The sequence below is a fragment of the Aulostomus chinensis genome, chromosome 19, assembly GCF_037954235.1.
Source record: "Aulostomus chinensis isolate RoL2024-O1b breed Wild chromosome 19, RoL_Achi_v1.0, whole genome shotgun sequence".
Lineage (NCBI taxonomy): Eukaryota > Metazoa > Chordata > Actinopteri > Syngnathiformes > Aulostomidae > Aulostomus > Aulostomus chinensis.
Window position 1 is genome coordinate 964505 of NC_141338.1, and position 19680 is coordinate 984184.

The following is a 19680-nucleotide window of genomic DNA, read 5'->3' on the forward strand; positions in this document are numbered from 1 at the left end:
CTGAGAGTGGCTTGTGGGAGGAGCTGAGGGGGGGCTGGTGTCCCTCCTCAGCCGCTCTAGGAGGGGTGTGGTCTGTAGACTATAAAAGCCACCGACTGGCCCACCAGCAGCTTCCTCGGTGTTCCCCTGGGTTCATGGCGGGACTTTAGAACATCTGTTCGACTGCGGTTATATAGAATCAGATCAGTACCAGCAACTATGGCCGTCAATAAATCCAAAGTCGCGATAGGCTTCCTGGTCACGGGGGTCCTGACGGTGGTCTTCGGAGGAATCCTGCTCTTTGTGGGTCCGGCGATCATGAACGACCAGATTACGAAGGTGAGTCTTGCCAGTGCTTTGGTTTCTCATTCAACGTCATAAATTTCTGATGTGTGTGGGAGCGACTGCTTGTCCCCTCAAAACATATTTGGTTTTTGTGTTGTACGTTTTATTCAGCCGCCCCATCATTAACAAACCCTCAAAACAGATAAAAGACATTCAAAACGATGACACATAAACTGGACCCAGACAGCTCCGACCTCCGCCGGGCCACTCGCCCACCTTTGACCCTCCATTGTGTTCATGGTCACATGTGAAGAGGCAAAAACAAGAACTCTCCCTGATTTATGGCGCCCCTGAAGGGACGTGCCAGGCTCCTGGCTGGCGGCAGGAAAGAAGAACGAAATCTCAGATTCATCTGACTTCAGTTACTATAGCAACAAGGAGCAGAGCTCAGGTCTGACTGTCTGGGGTAAGTGGTTGTAGGGACTGAGGGTCTGGGGTCAGGGGTTGTAGGGACTGAGGGTCTGGGGTCAGGGGTTGTAGGGACTGAGGGTCTGGGGTCAGGGGTTGTAGGGACTGAGGGTCTGGGGTCAGGGGTTGTAGGGACTGAGGGTCTGGGGTCAGGGGTTGTAGGGACTGAGGGTCTGGGGTCAGGGGTTTTAGGGACTGAGGGTCTGGGGTCAGGGGTTTTAGGGACTGCGTCTGCTCCCTAATTTCCAGCATTCCTGGGTTCCTTCCCGGCTCCGTTCCTCCATTTTGTGTGATGAAATTCAAGCTGGTAGAATTTGGTTCTTGCCCAGGTTGTAATGCCACTGATTCAGATCCAAGAGAACCAGGCAGAAATCATCTGAGTGGGGAGGGTAGTGGGGGTCTGGTGGGCTGGGGGGCGGTGGGCTGGGGGGTGGTGGTGGGCTGGGGGGCGGTGGTGGGTGGGGGTCTGGTGGGCTGGGGGGCGGTGGGCTGGGGGGCGGTGGTGGGTGGGGGTCTGGTGGGCTGGGGGTCTGGTGGGTGGGGGTCTGGTGGGCTGGGGGGCGGTGCTGGGTGGGGTCTGATATTCACAGGCCCGTGAATGTGGGACAGATACCCCAGTCAGCTGGAACATTAGAACCACTGGCAGGTTTGTCCTTCAGCCTCACCTCTCAGACAGGTTCAGTAAAACTGAGGGTTCCTCAGGAGGAACGTGCCAGCCCTGCGCCGTTCCTCCTGAGGAACCTGTGTGGCTTCCATGTTTTGATCTGTGGATGTCTAGTGCTTTTTTTATTTTTCATTTATTATTCAGCTTTTATCAATTTAAATTAATTTCAATTAAACAATTTTGCAAAATCTTCAAGACGTCTTCTGTCAAATGGTTTCAGTCTCTGGTTGAAAATTTCACTTCATTTCTTTCTTATTTCAGAAAAATAAAATTCAAGCATTTTTTTTAAAGATTTTTTTTAAATTGTTATTTCTCACTGAAAAGTTTGCCTTTCCTGGGAAACGTTTGACGGCCCTTTGCGGAAGGATCCGGCCTGTTGTCCGTCTTCAGCTGTTCTCTGAGGGGCGAACTCTGTCACGTGTGGGCCGACGTCAGAGACCGTCGAGAAACAAACCGCACGAATTCAACTCATCAGTCAAAGACAAATGCCAAGTTTGGACCGGCCGGGGACTACACGTCCCACAATCCTCGGCGCGGAGGGGGCGGTGCCAGCCGGGTATAAATGGCAGGGACAACAGAAGCAGGTCAGACTATATCGGTCAGGTTCAGGCGGCTGTCCGGACGGTACCTGAGGCTCGGCCGGTCGGTGTCCCCTGCTGAGACGGAGGCGTAGAGCGCGACTAGCTGCTCGCTTGACCCCTGTAGCTGCTACAGCTAAACTAGCTGGTTCGATCAGTAGTTAGCCGGTGATCAGAAATTATGGCAATCAATAAATCCAAAGTGGCCATCGGCTTCATCGTGGCAGGTGTGCTGACGGTGTCGTTCGGGACGGTTCTGGCCTTTGTGGGTCCACTGATCATCGACGACCAGATCGTGAAGGTGAGTCGACGTCTCTTCACGAGTCCCTCAGAGGGACACGTGACCTCATCGATAAGTGATCAGGAGGAACTGAATGAAATAAACAGCGAGTTGTTTTAACCTGCGACCGTGAGTGACGTGTTGTACTGTTCAGTGTACTTCAGCACATTTGCATCAGTATTGCAGTATTGAAGTACTCCCTGAACTCAGCCTTGGGAGCTGGAGGAGCTGTCAATCATCAGCTGGAGCCAACCAGCAAACTCTGCTGCTCTGACTGGACTCAAGCGGGTCGGGATCAGAACTCGCTGATCACATTCACACCCAGTAAAAGGAAAAGCTGCTGTGGTCGTAGCTGCAAACGATAGACGAGGGCGACGGTACCGGCCTCTTTAGCCTCAGCCCGGGGTCCTGGTCCAGCCCGGGGTCCTGGTCCAGCTTGGGGTCCTGGTCCAGATGGGATCATGGAACTTTACTCAGCTCCTCACTTACTTGGAACTTATGTGAAATATTTCTAGTTTCGCCACGTTCATGCAGAACGCTCCCAGTGACCTGGTAGTTCAGGTCTTCGCCTGTGGCGCTCAGTACTCCAGGACTCTGGACGCCAAGGCTGCAAATATCAGGAGGTCCTGGAGTTTGACGGAAGGGCGTTCAAGCCCAATAAGAGGCTCGTCTTCTTTGATGTCCCATTTTCATGATTTTCTCTCTCGTCAGAGTCGATTCATATCACGTTAGTCACTCCAGCCAATCAATAACAGATCAATAGGCAAGACATTGGTGATCCCAGAGCCACCGTGACGCCACTGTGGAGGAGGATGGCGGTCGTAGCGTTCGCAAACGAACCGGACCAGAACTCAGCTGGTGGTTGGCAGATTCATGGAAGTTCTGACACACAAGCCGCTGATGAATCATAGAATTCAACTTTTACTACGACTACTACTATGACTACTACTACTATTACGATGACTACTACTACGACGACTATTCAGTACTGCCACTCTGGTCATGTTACAGCTATTTCCAGTTCCAGAACTGCTTTTGGAGGAAGTATAAGTATGTATCTATGTAAAATTGGGGAGTTCAGTTATTTCTTATATTTAGTATTTGATCAGTATTGACAGTTCAGCAGCATCATGTGATCATCTGATGTCGATGATGTCATCGATCAGTGCCTGTCATGAATTTCCAGCCGTTTTGTTTTTCTACTTTAATAATCGTGACTCAAACTTCACTCTGGCTTTAGGATCTTTTTTTACCCCGAAAACGACGACCAGGAGGAAGTGGTTCCTGTTCCACGTCTCCACGATGTTCTGGAGACAGAATGACTTTCGAACTTTAGGGAACTTCTTTTTTCAGAGCTAAACATGAGACGGTGATCTATTGATCCACTATTGATCCACCGGCTCCAAGGATCAATAGCAACTCTCTGCCGCCACCATGACAAGTTGTTTCTGTACATTTTGCCATAACGCAGTAGTCGGGTTTCCATCAAAGTATTTCGATGTATCAGTTTACATCGACGCTCCCACACTCGAGTGTGTGGACGGCAGCGCCTCGCCGTCTCAACCTGGTGCCACAGGTGGGCGTGCTCGTCTTCTCCCACCGAGCCGCGGTCATGTGACCTAATCCGCATTTGCTTTTCCACGCTTTGCTTCAAACTCACTCCACAACTGAAAAATCCCAGCTAGTGAATAAATCCCTGCTTCCCTGATTTATTGCTGCTGATAGAACAGATTGATCGCAGCATGGCGGCGTGGTCAAACCTATCAGCCCCCGGCGGGATGGCGTCTTCCTGGTCAGCAGAGGTTCTGCTTCAAGGCGCCGGTGGAGATGTAACTTAGTGGAACAGCAGAGTCGCTGCTATGTTTCCCAGTTCTGAGCGTCCGCCTGTTCCGGTCGGCGTGGAACACTCATGCTGGCGGGCGGCGGCGCTGCAGACTGCCAGTACAAGAACAACCGAAAGGCTTCTTGTCTTGGTTCTAGAGTGTGATGGTACCCCAGGGGTCCAGCGTGATGTCACATGACCTTGTTTCTCTGCTGCAGCTTCTTTGGCGTTTCTCCATTGTTGGAATGTTAACACACAAAGTGTATTGACACCTTCCAAGTACGCACTGATAGGATTCTTGAGTTTTTCCCTCCTCCATTACTTCTTAGTGACCCCAGCTTGCAGGAAGATCCAGCCACGTATAGTTAGCTTGAAGCTAACAGAGATTGACGGCTAACAGCAGCTAAATATGGTAGCTGGCTTTTCCAGAGCCATGAAGAAGTAACATAGGAGGGGGAAAAACCTCCTAATTGTGAGTACTTGAGAGGTAAAAGTACACTGGGGGGGAGGGGGGGTCATTTAGCCTTCAGTCTTCATTTTGGTGGAATTGTCGTCTCTCACATCAGAACACCGTAATCGACCCAAAGAACGAGATGTCCTACACCATGTGGAAGGACGTCCCGGTGCCGTTCTACATGTCGGTCTACTTCTACCACATCCACAACCCGCAGGAGGTCCTGAAAGGCGAGAAGCCCATGCTGGAGCAGAAAGGGCCGTACGTCTACAGGTAGGCCACCTGCCCGGCGGCTCGTTCTGCTGTTCTGCACTTTACTATCAGTAAACTTTGTACTGATCATGTTTATGATAATGCAAATGTTGCAAGATGCTTCTCTGCTTTCTGCTCGCCCTCCTCTGTCTGGACTCTACAGTCGGACACAAAAACCTCAATCTCGTCCTGCCGGTTGCACATCTGTCAACATGCCTGAGTGCTGCGAGTGTCCAGAAAGCGCTGACTCGCTGACAGCACTGCATCTGATTGGCTCTCTGGTTTGAACACTATGTGCCCTTCAAATGTGGGTCACCCTCCGTGAATGAATGCATGAAAACCTCCCCGCATCCCCGTGGGGTGCTGCTCAAGCCATGATTGCATAACAGTCCCATACACTTAATGTGAGGCATGTGTTGACCTATATATGCTTTCCTTTTTGGCGAGAGGGAAGAAAAAAGTGCAGCTGGATCCTTTTAGGCTGCTTGTTACTCTCCTCAGACGCGTCGGCTCGCCTGCCTCAGGCGCTGTTGCAACAACTGCAAATGATGATGGGAGAAGGAAAAGGAACTCCCAGCAAAGGAGCTCGCCGGTCGTTCCTCTTGCACCTCTGCCTGCAACTTCCAGACGACATGCGCGTGCTGACGGTCACTCAGGAAAACCTCGGTTCTGTGTTCTTGCAGCAGGTGGACGACATCCGTCGGTCACGTGACACGCCGGAGACTCTGACGTACTTGATAGGATCATACGTGACCTGTTTCCAATCATGAAAAACACCAAAGTGGACAAAACATCTCCAACCTGCTTTTGATGTTACTGCATTACCACATGAAGTACTTCATTATTTAACAGTGGTGGAAGTAGTACACAGTTCCTTCACTGAAGTAAAAGTAGTGCTAGCCAGATATAACAGTACTCTGGTAAACATCTCCATTGAGAGGATGTATATGATCTTGGATTTGCGATGCACGCGTCACCGCACTGCTAACGTCTCCTCACTGGCTTCCAAAGCACTGACAAGAGCGGCTCCTGCCTACCTGAGCCCCTCATCCTGGTCTACACGCCCTCTCGCCGCTTCACCCCACCTGTGACAGACGGCTGGTGCTCCCAGCCCAGCCTGGCTCTGAGTCTCCAGCCTGGCTCTTCTCTGTTGCTCCCTCATGGTGGAATGAACTTCCCAACTCCATGCGACCCTCAGAGCCCCTCCCTGCTTTAAGAGCCGTTTGAAGGCTCAACTGTTCAGGGAACAGGAGGCCCTTAAACCTGAGCCTCCTCCTCCTGGACCGAGTCAGGAGGTCTGAGACCGGCTCTGAGTGAACACTCAGCACTGACAGTGGTGGATACTGAAGATACTGTTGGTTGAGGTTAAATTATATTAAGAGAAACAAAACCTGGCACTTCGTCTGCCTCTAGATGGCAGCACCTGCAGCCAATCAAGCTTGAAGCTCTGTCTGCTGACTCAGGTCTCTCCCTCCAGTCCAGATGCTTGCTTGTGTTCAACGTGGCTTTGGACAAAAGCTTCTGACAAATGAAACTGTAGACTTGTATTTTACTGAAGTAAAAACTACACATCCCATATGGTATCTGTGTATACCAGGAGTGTTTTCGACCCTTGACCTCCAAAGTTCGTTTTGTTCCGTCTGTGTTCTCCTGAAGTTTTCGAATGTAAAAGTACATCATCTCCATCAGGTTTCTTGTGTAAAATCCTTCTCTTCAAAGTAACTGGTGGCTTCAGATAAATGTAGTGGAGTAAAAGTACAAAAACTCCTAGAATGGAATACTCAAGTAAAGTATAGATACCGCCACAGTGTAGGTGAATAAAAATACTTTGTTACTTTCCACCACTGCTACTTGAGTACCACAGTACTGGCAACATGGAGACGACGACCACAGAGGAAGCACTTTTGTATCCTGGCAACAAGAAATGAGGAAAACATGTCTGGACCCTCATGTGACATCAGGCGTGTTCCCAGAGAACAGGCCGTCCTGTACTAACACGACCTCACACCAGGCCCAGGCCCAGACACGTCCGTCATGACATCATAGCCATCTTCATCTGCCAGGTTCATGACTAAGTAGAATTTCTCCGCTATCCACTGGAGCTTCTGCTCGCCAGTCGTCAGCAGTGCAGTGATGGTGTCTGAACCAATGTGGTGTTGATTTTCAGGAAACGCATTCAGAAGGACAACATCACCTTCCATCCCAACAGCACTGTGTCGTACCGCGAGTACAGGACGTACTTCTTCGAGCCCAGCATGTCTTCGGGGAACGAGTCCGACATCGTCACCATTCCCAACATGTTGGTGCTGGTAAGAGATCCTTTGCTCCACCCACTACAGAGTCCCCTCCCCCTCAGTCCTCACACCCGTCTGTGTTCCCAGGGAGCTGCAGTGATGATGGAGAACCTTCCCTACGCCGTGAAACTCATGATCAGTGCCACCTTCAAGACCTTCAAGGAGGGGGCCTTCCTGACCAAGACTGTTGGCGAGCTGATGTGGGGCTACGACAGCGGATTAGTGGACTTCCTCAATAAATACCTGCCGGGAATGCTGCCCTCCACCGGGAAGTTTGGCCTGTTCGCTGAGGTGGGTGTGGAGAGCGTTGCACGTAGGGCAGAGTTGGGGTCATCAGGTCCTGGTGTAGCAGCAGGACTCTGGCCCACTTCCTCTTTGTAATCACAGATGAGAAACAATAGTCGTGCTCAGATGAGTGCAGTCCAGCAGAGGTACTTGCTTTGGACCGTAGGGGTGATGGTGAGAAGTAGAGTGACAGTAACGGAGTATTGGGAATTGAGCTGTTCAGTCTGTGTGTGTGTGTGTGTGTGTGTGTGTGTGTGTGTGAGTCCGTTTTCACTCGCTCACCTTTCATCTGTGTCCTCATGCAGTTCAACAACTCCGACACCGGCCTGTTCACCATCTTCACCGGGAAAGACAACATCAGGAATGTCCATAAAGTCGACTCGTGGAACGGCCTGACAGAGGTGAGCCGCCACCGTGGCGACTGCACTGTGTAGTAGTCAGGGGTTGTGTTGCTGATGTGTGTGTGTGTGTGTGTGTGTGTGTGTGTGTGTGTGCTACCAGCTGAGCTACTGGAGGACGCCTCAGTGTAACATGATCAACGGAACCGCTGGCCAGATGTGGCCGCCCTTCATGACCAAAGAGAGCACCTTGCCCTTCTACAGCCCGGACGCCTGCAGGTGAGCGCTCGCCGTTCTGTGTGCTCGTGTCGCTTCATGAGTCCCCTCCATCTCACCTGTCTTTCTCTCTTCAGGTCCATGGAGCTGGTTTACCAGCGGCCCGGTGAGATGCAGGGGATCCCCTACTTCAGATACGTGGCACCGAAAACCCTCTTCGCCAACGGGACAGACTACGCTCCCAACGAAGGCTTCTGCCCCTGCAGACAGTCGGGCGTGTTGAACGTCAGCAGCTGCCGCCACAGTGAGTCAAACACGCCAGGGTTCCTGCGCCGCTCGGTTAGAAGCACAGCATTTCTATGACTGCAGACGAAACCTGGAGATGTTCAATGAGGTGGTGAACGCCAGCTGGGATTGGTGGCTTCCTGGCAGTTCAGCAGATAAAAACGTAGATGGACGCAGCGTCCAACTCAAAGGTGCAAGAGCACCATCACGGAGTGTAGTTGCGTCATAATCAGACGGCTTATTTCACGACTGCTTCATATTTGTCCTGGCCATCATCCACCTGAGTGCTTCCTGTCGCGACCGTCCTCTTCCTCCCCAGACTCTCCGGTCTTCATCTCTCATCCTCACTTCTATAATGCTGATCCAGTGCTGCTGGACTACGTTCACGGTCTCAGTCCCAACGAGGACGAGCATGGCCTCTTCATCGACATTCACCCTGTGAGTCTCACACACACACACACATCTGTCTACCTGCTCTATGTGTCAGTGGTCAAAGCCCCGATCGTGGCGTCGTATCTGTGTGTTTTGTTTTGGCGAGCATGCCGGAGGTCCCGTGTGGTCCTATTGGGCCGATGTGCGCTGATAGCATATCAGACGTGGACTTTGTCTTGAGGGTTATGGTCAAGTTTTGAATCTTTTCGTAGACATGTTAGAAAATGGTCATGTGACCTTCATAGTTGACCCTCAGATGCAGGAGTATGAGAATTAGAGGGCGGCGTTTCCATGGAGACTCTCGATTTTAAACACTTGGAGGAATGACACTCTGTTTATCCAAGAATGAAGGTTCAAATCCTCCATGTCCTTAGGAGTGTGTGTGTGTGTGTGTGTGTGTGTGTGTGTTGACCTACTGCTGGTTTTATGGCTCAGCTGCATCAGGATTGTTGCAGGTTTGTGGAGGACGAATCCATACCAGCGCAACGTTGTGCAATAACCGGATTCTGGAGTAACCTCTCGGCAGGTCCTTACGCAACGCCATCAGATAAGCTAATTGGAAATTGGGCTGTTTGACTGTTATCACCGCTGTTTGTGTAAATGGTTGCAATAAACATTATCTGACTTCTGCTTTGATTACGGCGCAGTTATGAGAGCTCTGATCAAGAAGTGTCATCACCCTACAAACACACACTTGGATTTTTGTTGACAGAATCTTGTTTACCAACTGCGTTTATAGTTACTATAGTATGATGGTCCGCTCTCGTCCAGGACTTAGCCACCAGCTAGTTAGCCGTAGCGGTGTCTGAGTGAGGGCAGTGCTGTTGTGATGCGGCGGTCCGTCTCTGCTCTACCGGTCGCCACTCACCTCCCTCACACCTACACGGCATTTCTGTGTTGGCACTAGAACCCCGACCGGTTCTCTGGGAGGACCAAATTTGTAAATAAGCGTTGTTTGGATAAACTGACCAGAGAACAGTAACTTTTTCACCTGGGAAAATATCAAGGTAACGTTCACGGTCCTGGATGTTGCTCACAACAGCTGTCAATCATCCAGGCATGAGCGGTTGGGCGCAGACTGAAGGATCGGGTCTGTAGGTGTAAAGATGAGAGGTGCCGTCTGATAGGAGAGTGTAGAGACGATGGGATGCACGTGTGTCTCCTCAGCCACCAATCAATGCATCGATCGCCTGATCCCTCGATGAGGAGCGTCCCCGCTGTGTTGAAACCTGCTGCTCTTCCTGTTTGTTATATCCCAGTATTTCCAGCGAGTGATGCAGCATTGATGTGGAGCTCTAATATGGAATGCAGATTCACCTCTGCATGGCTCTCAGGTCCACACCGTGAAGCTTTGGTGGTTACCAGCTCTGTGGTCACCTGACCTGAAACAGCTGGCTGGCTAGGAACCTTTAATAACGCTTATAGGAGCTGGCGAGCTCGTGGTAAACATGTTCTCCTGTTCTGTCGCACACATGTCATGTTTTCGGCTGCATTCCTGGTGTTAATCCGGGATGAGGCGCTTCCTCCCTCGATATGAAGCTTTTATCAGAGCCACATGTTCAGACGTGGACGTACGAGCGAAACGCGAGCGCGCTTGGATATTCATTAATGCACTTTTCCTCTCCATAGTTTTGAGTGTTTGCGGTGCTTTTACTTTTGAGAGTTTGACTTACGTGGCGTATTTTGACGTTATTCTTGTTTTACTGCTTCTTCTGGCCCTGCAGCTCTTCACCCTTAATTTCCTGAAGGTTCCACCAGTAAGTGGTTGTTTCCGCCTCCCGCTCGCCAGAGCTCAGCAAACATCAAAGCGCTCTATTTATGTCGTTGAAGGGCAAAAGTCTGAGGAAGCTTGAATGGGCGTCGAGGGGATGCTCCATACGTTGTTCCTGCTCTTCGAACAAATAATCCTCTCCTGTGTTTGACGTACACGATGCCGCGATTGTTCTGGATGGCAGCGAACATCCAGTGCCCGGCCTAAGATGACCCGCCGGGACACTGCGGACCTGACGGAGTTCCAGCAGTGACGTAGAATGTATAGTTAAGAGAGTATGTGGACTAATTAACATCCCAACTCGCTCTCATGTTGACAGTGAAAAAAAAAGAAATTGGAAATCTCTCTTGTCGTCTGACTCATCAGGCCAGGATCACTAACCTGCAAACCACTTCCAGTGCTCTGGCCTTCAAAATAAAATCAGCCATGCTTTATTGCTATTTAGGTCTTATCAGAGCTGCTTCAGAGTCTTACTCTGAAATGTTGTTAGCAGCTAAGCTAACCTCCCTCTGTGCTCTGTATTTACATGAGGTGGAACGTCCTGTTCTCTTAGCTCACGTCGCGCGTTGTGGAACCTGCTAAGTAAACAGGATCCATAACTCGGACTGGTTTGAGTATTAAATCAACACTTTCCCCCTCAAATACTCACTGACTGGAGGCTGGAGCTCACAGAGGCAGAGAGCGCCGGCCACGTTGCGTTAGCTCAGAACTGAAGAAGCCTCTTGGATGAGAGGCGAAACGTCTTCTACTCACACGAGGTTAGTCCAGTTGCCATATATTTTATGCTTTTTTGAGAATTGCGTTAGCTTGAAGCTAACGGAGACTGACGGCGCAGCTGATTAGCCAGTTATGTTTTTTGTCTGGTAAATCGGTTTTAGCTCAGTGACTTAGTTTTACTGTCTTGTTATCTCCTTCTTCCCCAGTGAGTTGAGGGCTGAAGGCCACACTGATAGTAGTCGGCATGAACCAGAGGGGGAACGGGGTCAGATTCTTTTGTAATGCCTCTGAAACATTCATAAGCTCTAGAATCGCAGTGAAGACTCTGGCTCTGACTCTGGTTTTCTGGCTGAGGGCCCCTGGAAGCCTTGGGGCCCTCCGGGACTCTCCAGGCTCCAGTTGGACGGTGATCCGCTGACATTTGGTCAACACATTCATGTCCTCTCCAGGATGAATAGTAAGAACTTGGTGTTCCTGTTACTGTTTCTCTTGCTCCATCATCCTCGCGTCACAAGTTGAACTCTGTTCCAGCGCGTACGTGAGGAACAGCCCCTGAACTCTTTAGGACAAGACGGCATCAGCACGCTAAACCCCAAGGTATGATGACACCCTCGTCCAGCCAGAGATGAACACTCGGGTCTCGGATTGTGCACGTCAAACCACCAGAGGTTCTCAAGGTCCGTCGGTCCGTCAGCATTGTTGACGCAGTCTCACCGTGCTCCTCGTTTTCCTGCCGTGGCAGATTGATGACATCGTGTTTGTGTTGCGGTTCTGTAAAACTAACCAGTTAAAGGAGGTCCCAGGAAAAAAACAGTGTCACGCAGGAGGATGTCCGTCTTCTGTTTCCTGCGTTTGATGACATGGGAACATGTTTTTATAGCTGGATGAAGGTCTGGCCTGGTCAGGGCGCAATTGTCCCCCTTAAAAGTGGATAATAACCTTTTTATTGTCTTCCTGTGTGTTTTGACGGTCTTTTTGTGTGTCTCCAGCAAACCGGTGTCCCTCTGAATGTGTCCATCCGTCTGCAGCTCAACCTTTATGTAAAGCAAGTGGCAGGAATTACGTAAGGATCTTATTCCCTTAACTGTTTCCATGCTGTTAAGATCTGTCCTGCATTGTCCTCAAATGTTTTCACCGTCCACAATGAAAGGCTTGTCAAGGTTTCCTGTCTTTCCTGCGTCATGTCTGTAACCTTGGAGACTAAAGATGAGCGCTCTTGTCCTTGTAGAGAAACTGGAAGTCTGGCTGAGATGCTGATGCCCATGATCTGGTTTGAGGAGGTGAGAGTCCACAGTGCCCTCGAGTTCTCACGTTTGTCCAATTTTCGGTCCGTTGTTTTCACACTTGCATGTTCCAACGTCTGAAGATCTTGACATGATTTTGTCCTCAGAGTGGGTATATCGATGGGCCCATCCTCAAGACGTTCCACACCAACCTGGTGGTTCTACCAGCCGTGATGGAGTACATGCAGTATGGCTTCATTGCCCTCGGCCTCGCAACGATAGTCATCGCCACCCTGGTGCATCGCAAGCTGAAGGTAAAACTGCCTCGCCGCATGCAGGTGGCGGCGTGTTGGCATGTTGTTAACTGCATGCAGCATGTGGCTCCATTAACAGGTTCCTTCACTAACCCAGAACCACAGCAGACCAGACTATGGAGGCCTTCCATTGTCTTCCTAAACGCCAAAAATCTACGTTGTAGTGTACAGTAGCATGTTAGCTTAGCATTATGATTTGATCTGAGGAGCAACTGCTGGCCTAGATGAGCTCATGAGACACCAAGTGAGCTTCAGAGATGGTTTTTCATTCCAAACTGAATAAACCATAGTTTCCGGACCTGTCAGCTTCAGGAGACGAGACGCTAGCGTGCTAATGTCATTAGCTTGTACGCGTCATCACACCCACAGCACAGCACCGCATGTAGCAAAACTATGAGGCTGAAGGTAGCAACTGTTGATGGGCGGATGTTTCAGTGAGAGCACCGTTCCTGCACGGTTCTCTAACGTCATGATGGATGATGAGTTGTCTTGTGTCTGCAGACGTCTCACACGACGGCTGCGCTGCCCTCCGCCGTGGTGGAGAACCCCGGGGTGTGTAAGACCGCCACGTTCCCGTCTCAGTCTGATCTAAATTCTAATCTCAATCCTCGTGATTTTTGTGCTTGATCTTTCAAGTCAATCTGAAGCCAATCAGTGCTAAAATGGTCCTTCGGTCATGTCCTCCAAATTCTGAGAGCTGATAGGTTCTCTCATCTCCAGTTTCCTTCCGCCGCTGTCACACTTGACGAGAGTCTTTTCATTACTTACATTATTGTTCACATCTATTTCATTTTCACAATTGCTGACTCTTAAAAAATCGGACGGACGCTTCTAGCCAGCGTTTCCCGACCAGGCTGGTCGCCTGAGCCTCAGACGGATTCATCAGTCCTCCATTTTTATGAACAATACAGTTCTGCGCTGATCCTCTTTTTTTTTTTCCCCAGCAAGTTCACTTCAACTATTTTATAAAATTAAAAGTCCACGATCAGCAAGAAAAAACTGAGGAGAATGGCAGAAACCTGGAAAAATACGCGAACAAAGGTCTGATCTTGGGAAGCCGCTCACAAACGTAGGAAAAAAGCCCATTTGAATGTTGCTCATCTTCACCAGAAGTTTAAAACGAGCAGAAAGAGACGAGGGACTTCTTCACTGCTGAGCCATCGTCACCTCAGCGCTACTCTGCTCCTCAACTGTCAGCGCCTGTCCATGTCAGCACGGCCGTCCTGGGATCAGCTGACTTGGGCCTGCAGGAGGCTCATCTTTGGTCACATGATCCTGTTGTGACATGTTTTTCACAGTGAGAGGAGTCTTTGCGTAGCTGCCTGCTCTCTATTAACATCTGGGAACGCTCTCGTCTTTCCTCTGGATAAAGTCAGCAATATTTCCAGCTGCTGAGCGTTTCTGTCCTCTGGCTTGCTTGATTACGAGTGAAGGAGTCATGTGATTTCAATCCAGGCTGACAACAGGAGTCAGGTAACGGGTCGTTTTGGGAGGGGGGAGGTAAATTCTAATTGAGTTTTTAGATCGTCAGATGGAAGTTCTTTCCTCTCGAGAAAAATCAGGAAGGCGGAGTCAACCAATCGCACGTCCTCTCCGTGAGCTGCATGGCCGACTCTGTAACTGGCAGCATCCACTCGCTGCATCACCGCCTCACACTCTTCGTCTGTCGCCGCTTCAGCCGAGCGTCCCTTGCTTGTGTTCATGTTGACAACTGTCTGAGTGAGACACTGTGATCGTCTTCTAGGCCTCTGATAAACACACTGTAAAAGCATCTCTCGGCCACGAAACGCAGGAGAAATGCATCATGAACAATTCAGGTAGGGGCCGGCACACACACCCTCCCTCCTTCACCCTTCACAATAAGTCTTTCTTAAAGTGATGCTTCTCACTAATGGGGTCTTGAGCTCCCAGATTCTCCGTTAGCTTCAAGCTAAACACACGTGGCTGGTTCTTCCTGCATCCTGGAGTCCCTAAGACGTGATGGGGGGGGGGGGGATCTTGGTGACTTCAAGACTCCTACTAGTGAGTACTTGGAAGGAAAATGCTTCTAAGTGAAGTATTACTTTGAGGGGGTTTATATCGTTTCAAGCGCTTCAGTGAAATGTGTGAATTGTAACATGTTGTTTTCGCAGGAACTGTTGGTTAGGATCATGTACTTTATGACCTGCTCCATTGGGTTTGTTGCCACTCTGTTCATATTTATTTATCCAGAAGAAAGATCTGAGACTGCTTGGTTTAAGATATTGTTGCCATGGAAACAGTCTAGTTTCTGTGCTGGTTAGTATGCTCCGCCCCTTCTACCTTTTGCCTGCTGCTGTTTTCAAAACAAAACTCCAAGCTAGCTAGCTAGTAGCAACTACCTGATGAGGTCGCCCTGTTGGATTGGTTTACAGTATATCTCCTCCTACAGCAGAATGGCGGTGTGTTGAGGCACGCCAGCTGCGTGACACCTCCTGCAGCCTGGTCCTCGTGCTCTCGTCCGCTCTTCTATCAGAAAAACAAACGCGGACACAGACTTGAACTCTGTAGACTCGGTACTGGCATCAGCCACCGGGGGGCACACTAAATGTGCCTGAGTTTAGAATCTGAAGTACATGAGGAGTCTGAGAAACATGGACATGCAGGTCGGTGGGGGGACGCGGCCTCCAGCTTCAAGTCTCAACCTTCTGCTCTGCTGGTAACATTTTCTTTCTTTTGGCCCTGACAGAGAAATAAATGTGACGCTGGAAACGGGAGTGCCTCGAGCGAGGAGAACGACCTGCTCCTACAAGATGAAATGGACTGAAGCACGCACGCACACACACGCACGCACGCACATATAAATGTGTGTGTATCCATATATTATAGACCCACTCTGCTGGTGTCTCTGCCGCCTTCATCCCAGGATGTTGCACTGAAACACGTCTCCAGGTGTTTATTATTTTAACGCCACGTTTCCTGATACTGTAAAGTCGATGAAACTCTCAGCTGAGCGTTGCTGAACGTGTCGAGGCTGGCGGGTTGAGACTGTTTGTCTCTGCAGAGCCGCCGAAGCTCCAAAAACAAAAAGCTACCTAAGAGCCTGAACTCTGCCCGGCAACCATCAGAAACACTCGTTTCCTGGCTGCGTCGGGAACAGACGAGGACAGTTCCTGCAGAGGTTGCTGTTACTGTTCTGAGTCAACAGCAGGGGACTGGCGAGGAGGCAGACGAGCTGCCAGGGTTAAACTCTTCCTGCCCACGTGCCTTCAAAGGGGAAACATTTCCGTAACACCCAGGTCCTTGTATGTCATGTGCACCAACAGAGTTCTGATGTCAAACACTCCTGACAGTCCCGCAGAACAGATTTACTTGTCTTTTTTTATACGTTTGAAACGATATGAATGTATGTGTGTGAATATATTTGATGAAGTGGATGCGACCACGCTGTGATGCGTCTTTGTCGCGTGTTGTGATTGAAGACAAACATGGAAGTAATAAATATGTTGGAACGTCTAAGAACAAGCGTGTGATTTGTTTCTGAGGGGGAGCTCCGGATTCCCAATAGCTACATAATAACTGAGTGTTCCAGTTCCCAACCATCACCAACCACCATCAGCTCTGGTGAACAAAAGTTGATGATCTTCCAGGTTTAGTTCATCAAGATCAGGGGTCCCCAAACTTTTTCCTGTGAGGGCCACATAACTTTCCCCTTCTCTGAGGGGGCAGTTTGGAACAGAGAAAGTGTGGCGATCGCAGGGGTGCCTCAAGGTAAAAATGTCTTGTTTTCCAGAGAGCCACACCACCTAATAACCCTCTCTGGGTTCGGGTCCAGGGTTTTTTCAGGGGCTGCCAGATAGGAGCACGGACTGCAGGAGGGTGGACTAGGATGTCACGCTCTACGCGTGTATGGAATAGAGGCTGACTGAGTTCACACCAAACGACAATGTGAATTTTCGCGTCGCTTTATTCAGGAATATGAACTCATTGATCCAGCGATCAAATTTGTGCGAATAAAGTGACGTGAAAATTCGCGTTGCGTTTGGTGTGAACACATCTAAATAGTTAATAATGAAAATAGTTCATAGCCAGCTATCAATTTTATTATCAAATACAAACACATATATGGAAAAAAAAATCAAAATGCGTCCTGGTATTGTTCAGGGGGCCGGGCCAAATGTGGAGGAGGGCCGTATCCGGCCCGTGGGCCATAGTTTGGGAACCACTGATCAAGATCATCTTCACTAATGAACCCTCTGATGATGCTGGAAGCCTGGATGCTACGGTTAGCAGTGCTAAGCTAATGTTAGCATATGAAGGAGCTACACCAGGGTCACATGACTTCAAGGTCACCACCACTGAGCTTCAGGCTTCTTCTGTTTCCCCTGATGACCTTTAATGACCTCCAGGACCTCTGTAGGCTCCTCCAGACTCTTGTTAGCAACCCAGGTTTTTAAGACTCCACCATCCACCGGTCTGGTGTTACTGGTGGATCTGATGTAGACCTGAACCTCCACCATCCACCAGTCTGGTGTTACTAGTGGATCTGATGTAGAACTGAACCTCCACCATCCACCGGTCTGGTGTTTACTGGTGGATCTGATATAGAACTGAACCTCCACCATCCACCAGTCTGGTGTTTACTGGTGGATCTGATGTAGAACTGAACCTCCAACATCCACCGGTCTGGTGTTTACTGGTGGATCTGATGTAGAACTGAACTTCCAACATCCACCAGTCTGGTGTTTACTGGTGGATCTGATGTAGAACTGAACCTCCACCATCCACCGGTCTGGTGTTCCTGGTGGATCTGATGTAGAACTGAACCTCCAACATCCACCGGTCTGGTGTTACTGGTGGATCTGATGTAGAACTGAACCTCCAACATCCACCGGTCTGGTGTTTACTGGTGGATCTGATGTAGAACTGAACCTCCAACATCCACCGGTCTGGTGTTTACTGGTGGATCTGATGTAGAACTGAACCTCCAACATCCACCAGTCTGGTGTTTACTGGTGGATCTGATGTAGAACTGAACCTCCAACATCCACCGGTCTGGTGTTTACTGGTGGATCTGATGTAGAACTGAACCTCCACCATCCACCGGTCTGGTGTTTACTGGTGGATCTGATGTAGAACTGAACCTCCACCAGTCTGGTGTTTACTGGTGGATCTGATGTAGAACTGAACCTCCACCATCCACCGGTCTGGTGTTACTGGTGGATCAGATGTAGAACTGAACCTCCACCATCCACCAGTCTGGTGTTACTAGTGGATCAGATGTAGAACTGAACCTGCTGATATCTGAAGTCCAGCTTCACCTCTTTAGAGGAACTTTGTACGATGAAGGAATTCGTCAGACACCAGAACCCGGCTGGACACTCAGAGGTGCTTTAACTGGACGTCCATGACGGAGGTAGAAGGTTGGCTGTGAGAGGTTAAGTCAGCCCCCCAGAACTTCCGTCCGACCCCCATAAGCAGTCATACTGGTAATGTCGCAATCGGAGCTACCAGTAACACAGAACAAGAACATCCTGTACAGATGTGATCTTCACGTGGTCTAAACACGGCTACGCATCAGGACAACGCTGACGCCGTGAGTGTTCTCACTACTAATTTCCGATTGTGAAAGAATAATGGAAGGCACCACGGTTCCCTCCCAGCCTCGGGCCCGGGGGCGCAACCAGCTGTTGACCTGACTGATGAATTGTGAGGATGAGGCACGGAAAGTTCAGAGGACACGAGATGAAATTCCTCATCTCCCCGCCATGTTCAGGGTCCCTTCCAGATGGAGGGAGTCGCCCGGGGGCGGCCAGCTGCTGATATGTTTAGATGACCGTGTTCTGGATAGTCCTGATTATCTGTGTCACACAAATGAACCCAGAACATCCGCAGCATGTGTCAGGTGGCGGACGCTCATGATGCCAATTTTGGACGCTTCGCTCTTTTGCCTTCATAACTAACTTTACTGAGGGAGCTCAACTCTCCACGGTAACGCCACATCGATGGATTCCTGATCACACGTGCTGATCGTTTTCCGAGTGCTATCAGTTATTGATTTAAAGTTGCCCCGCCTCCTAGGCTGACACGGTTTCACAGATGGAGCTAATCTGATTTTGATGGCGAGGAGTTTGACCTGGTTATCTGCTCCGTGCTCGTTATCTTCCCTCTTAACAGCTTCCACTTCGGAGAAAAGGCTGTAAATCAAAGTCTGGTTCCAGTTGGCATCGTTAACAGAAGTTGTTCCGAAACGCTCAGAAGCCATCAGGACTGGCGTCCCCTCTGACCCCTGATCCACCTGCCGTTTGATGGCATCTGATCATATTTCGCCTGGCCTCTTCTTCAGTTAGCCATGGCGAGACAATGGCGAGGACATCGGAAGTTGTTGGTCTGCTACCATCAACTCAGAAAACTTTATTTGTTTTTAAGAGTTTCACAACAAAGTCGTCTTCAGACCTGAACGTCGCTGAGAATCTTAACGAAATCGTTCTGGTCCTCAACCTTCAAGGTTCTCAAAGCGACCTCCTAACCTCCTCCACACAAACACTCCCGTTGCCTTGCCTTGTCTCCACGCTGGCGTTTCGGGAGTTTGTATGGCGTCCCGTCTTTGCGTGCGTGAGACTTCTGCTGCTCCTCTTCTCTGTGGAGGAGGGGGGTGAAGGTCTTCTGGTCTTCTCCGTCTGACCGCAGCTTTCCTCCACCTTCAAGAGCTCCTTCCTCCTCCCTGAGGCAGGGGTTTTGGTTCCTCATTCTCAGCATGTTGGACCTGCCAGAATTCTGACTTTGATGCCTCTGATCAAGGACAGGCCACAACTCACTGAGTGGCCTTGACCTTTGACCTCAGCCGACTGCTGACCGGCTGTCTGAAACACGCCGCTGGTGATGTTTAGGGTTCTTGTGAGTTGTTGAAGAATTCCTTCCCTGATGGAGGCACCTCGACTCCACCTGAGAAACAGTACTACACAGTAGTAGTACTCCTGCACACCTGTCACGTTGAAGTACAGCAGCACAAACTTTAAACTGATTTCCCTTTCATGTTGTCTGTTGGGTTTTTTATGTTTGAAG

The 19680-nt window shown here is 49.9% G+C and overlaps 1 protein-coding gene across 5 annotated transcripts; it reads left to right on the top strand.

Moving 5' to 3' along the window:
- Positions 1-126: 126 nt before the first annotated feature.
- On the top strand, positions 127-16131 carry scarb1 (scavenger receptor class B, member 1). Of its 5 annotated transcripts, none has more exons than XM_086187054.1 (14): positions 127-318; positions 4643-4803; positions 6950-7091; positions 7164-7367; positions 7667-7762; positions 7863-7978; positions 8053-8219; positions 8520-8638; positions 12110-12183; positions 12349-12400; positions 12511-12657; positions 13159-13209; positions 14402-14474; positions 15365-16131. In XM_086187054.1, exons 1-14 carry the CDS (start codon positions 199-201, stop codon positions 15370-15372), a joined length of 1530 nt encoding a protein of 509 aa, XP_086043180.1. In that variant the 5' UTR covers positions 127-198; the 3' UTR covers positions 15373-16131. The 5 variants fall into 5 exon arrangements, with proteins under 5 accessions (XP_086043180.1, XP_086043184.1, XP_086043179.1 ...); XM_086187053.1 differs by lacking the exon at positions 127-318 and adding an exon at positions 1957-2275; XM_086187058.1 differs by lacking the exon at positions 13159-13209.
- Positions 16132-19680: the final 3549 nt, after the last annotated feature.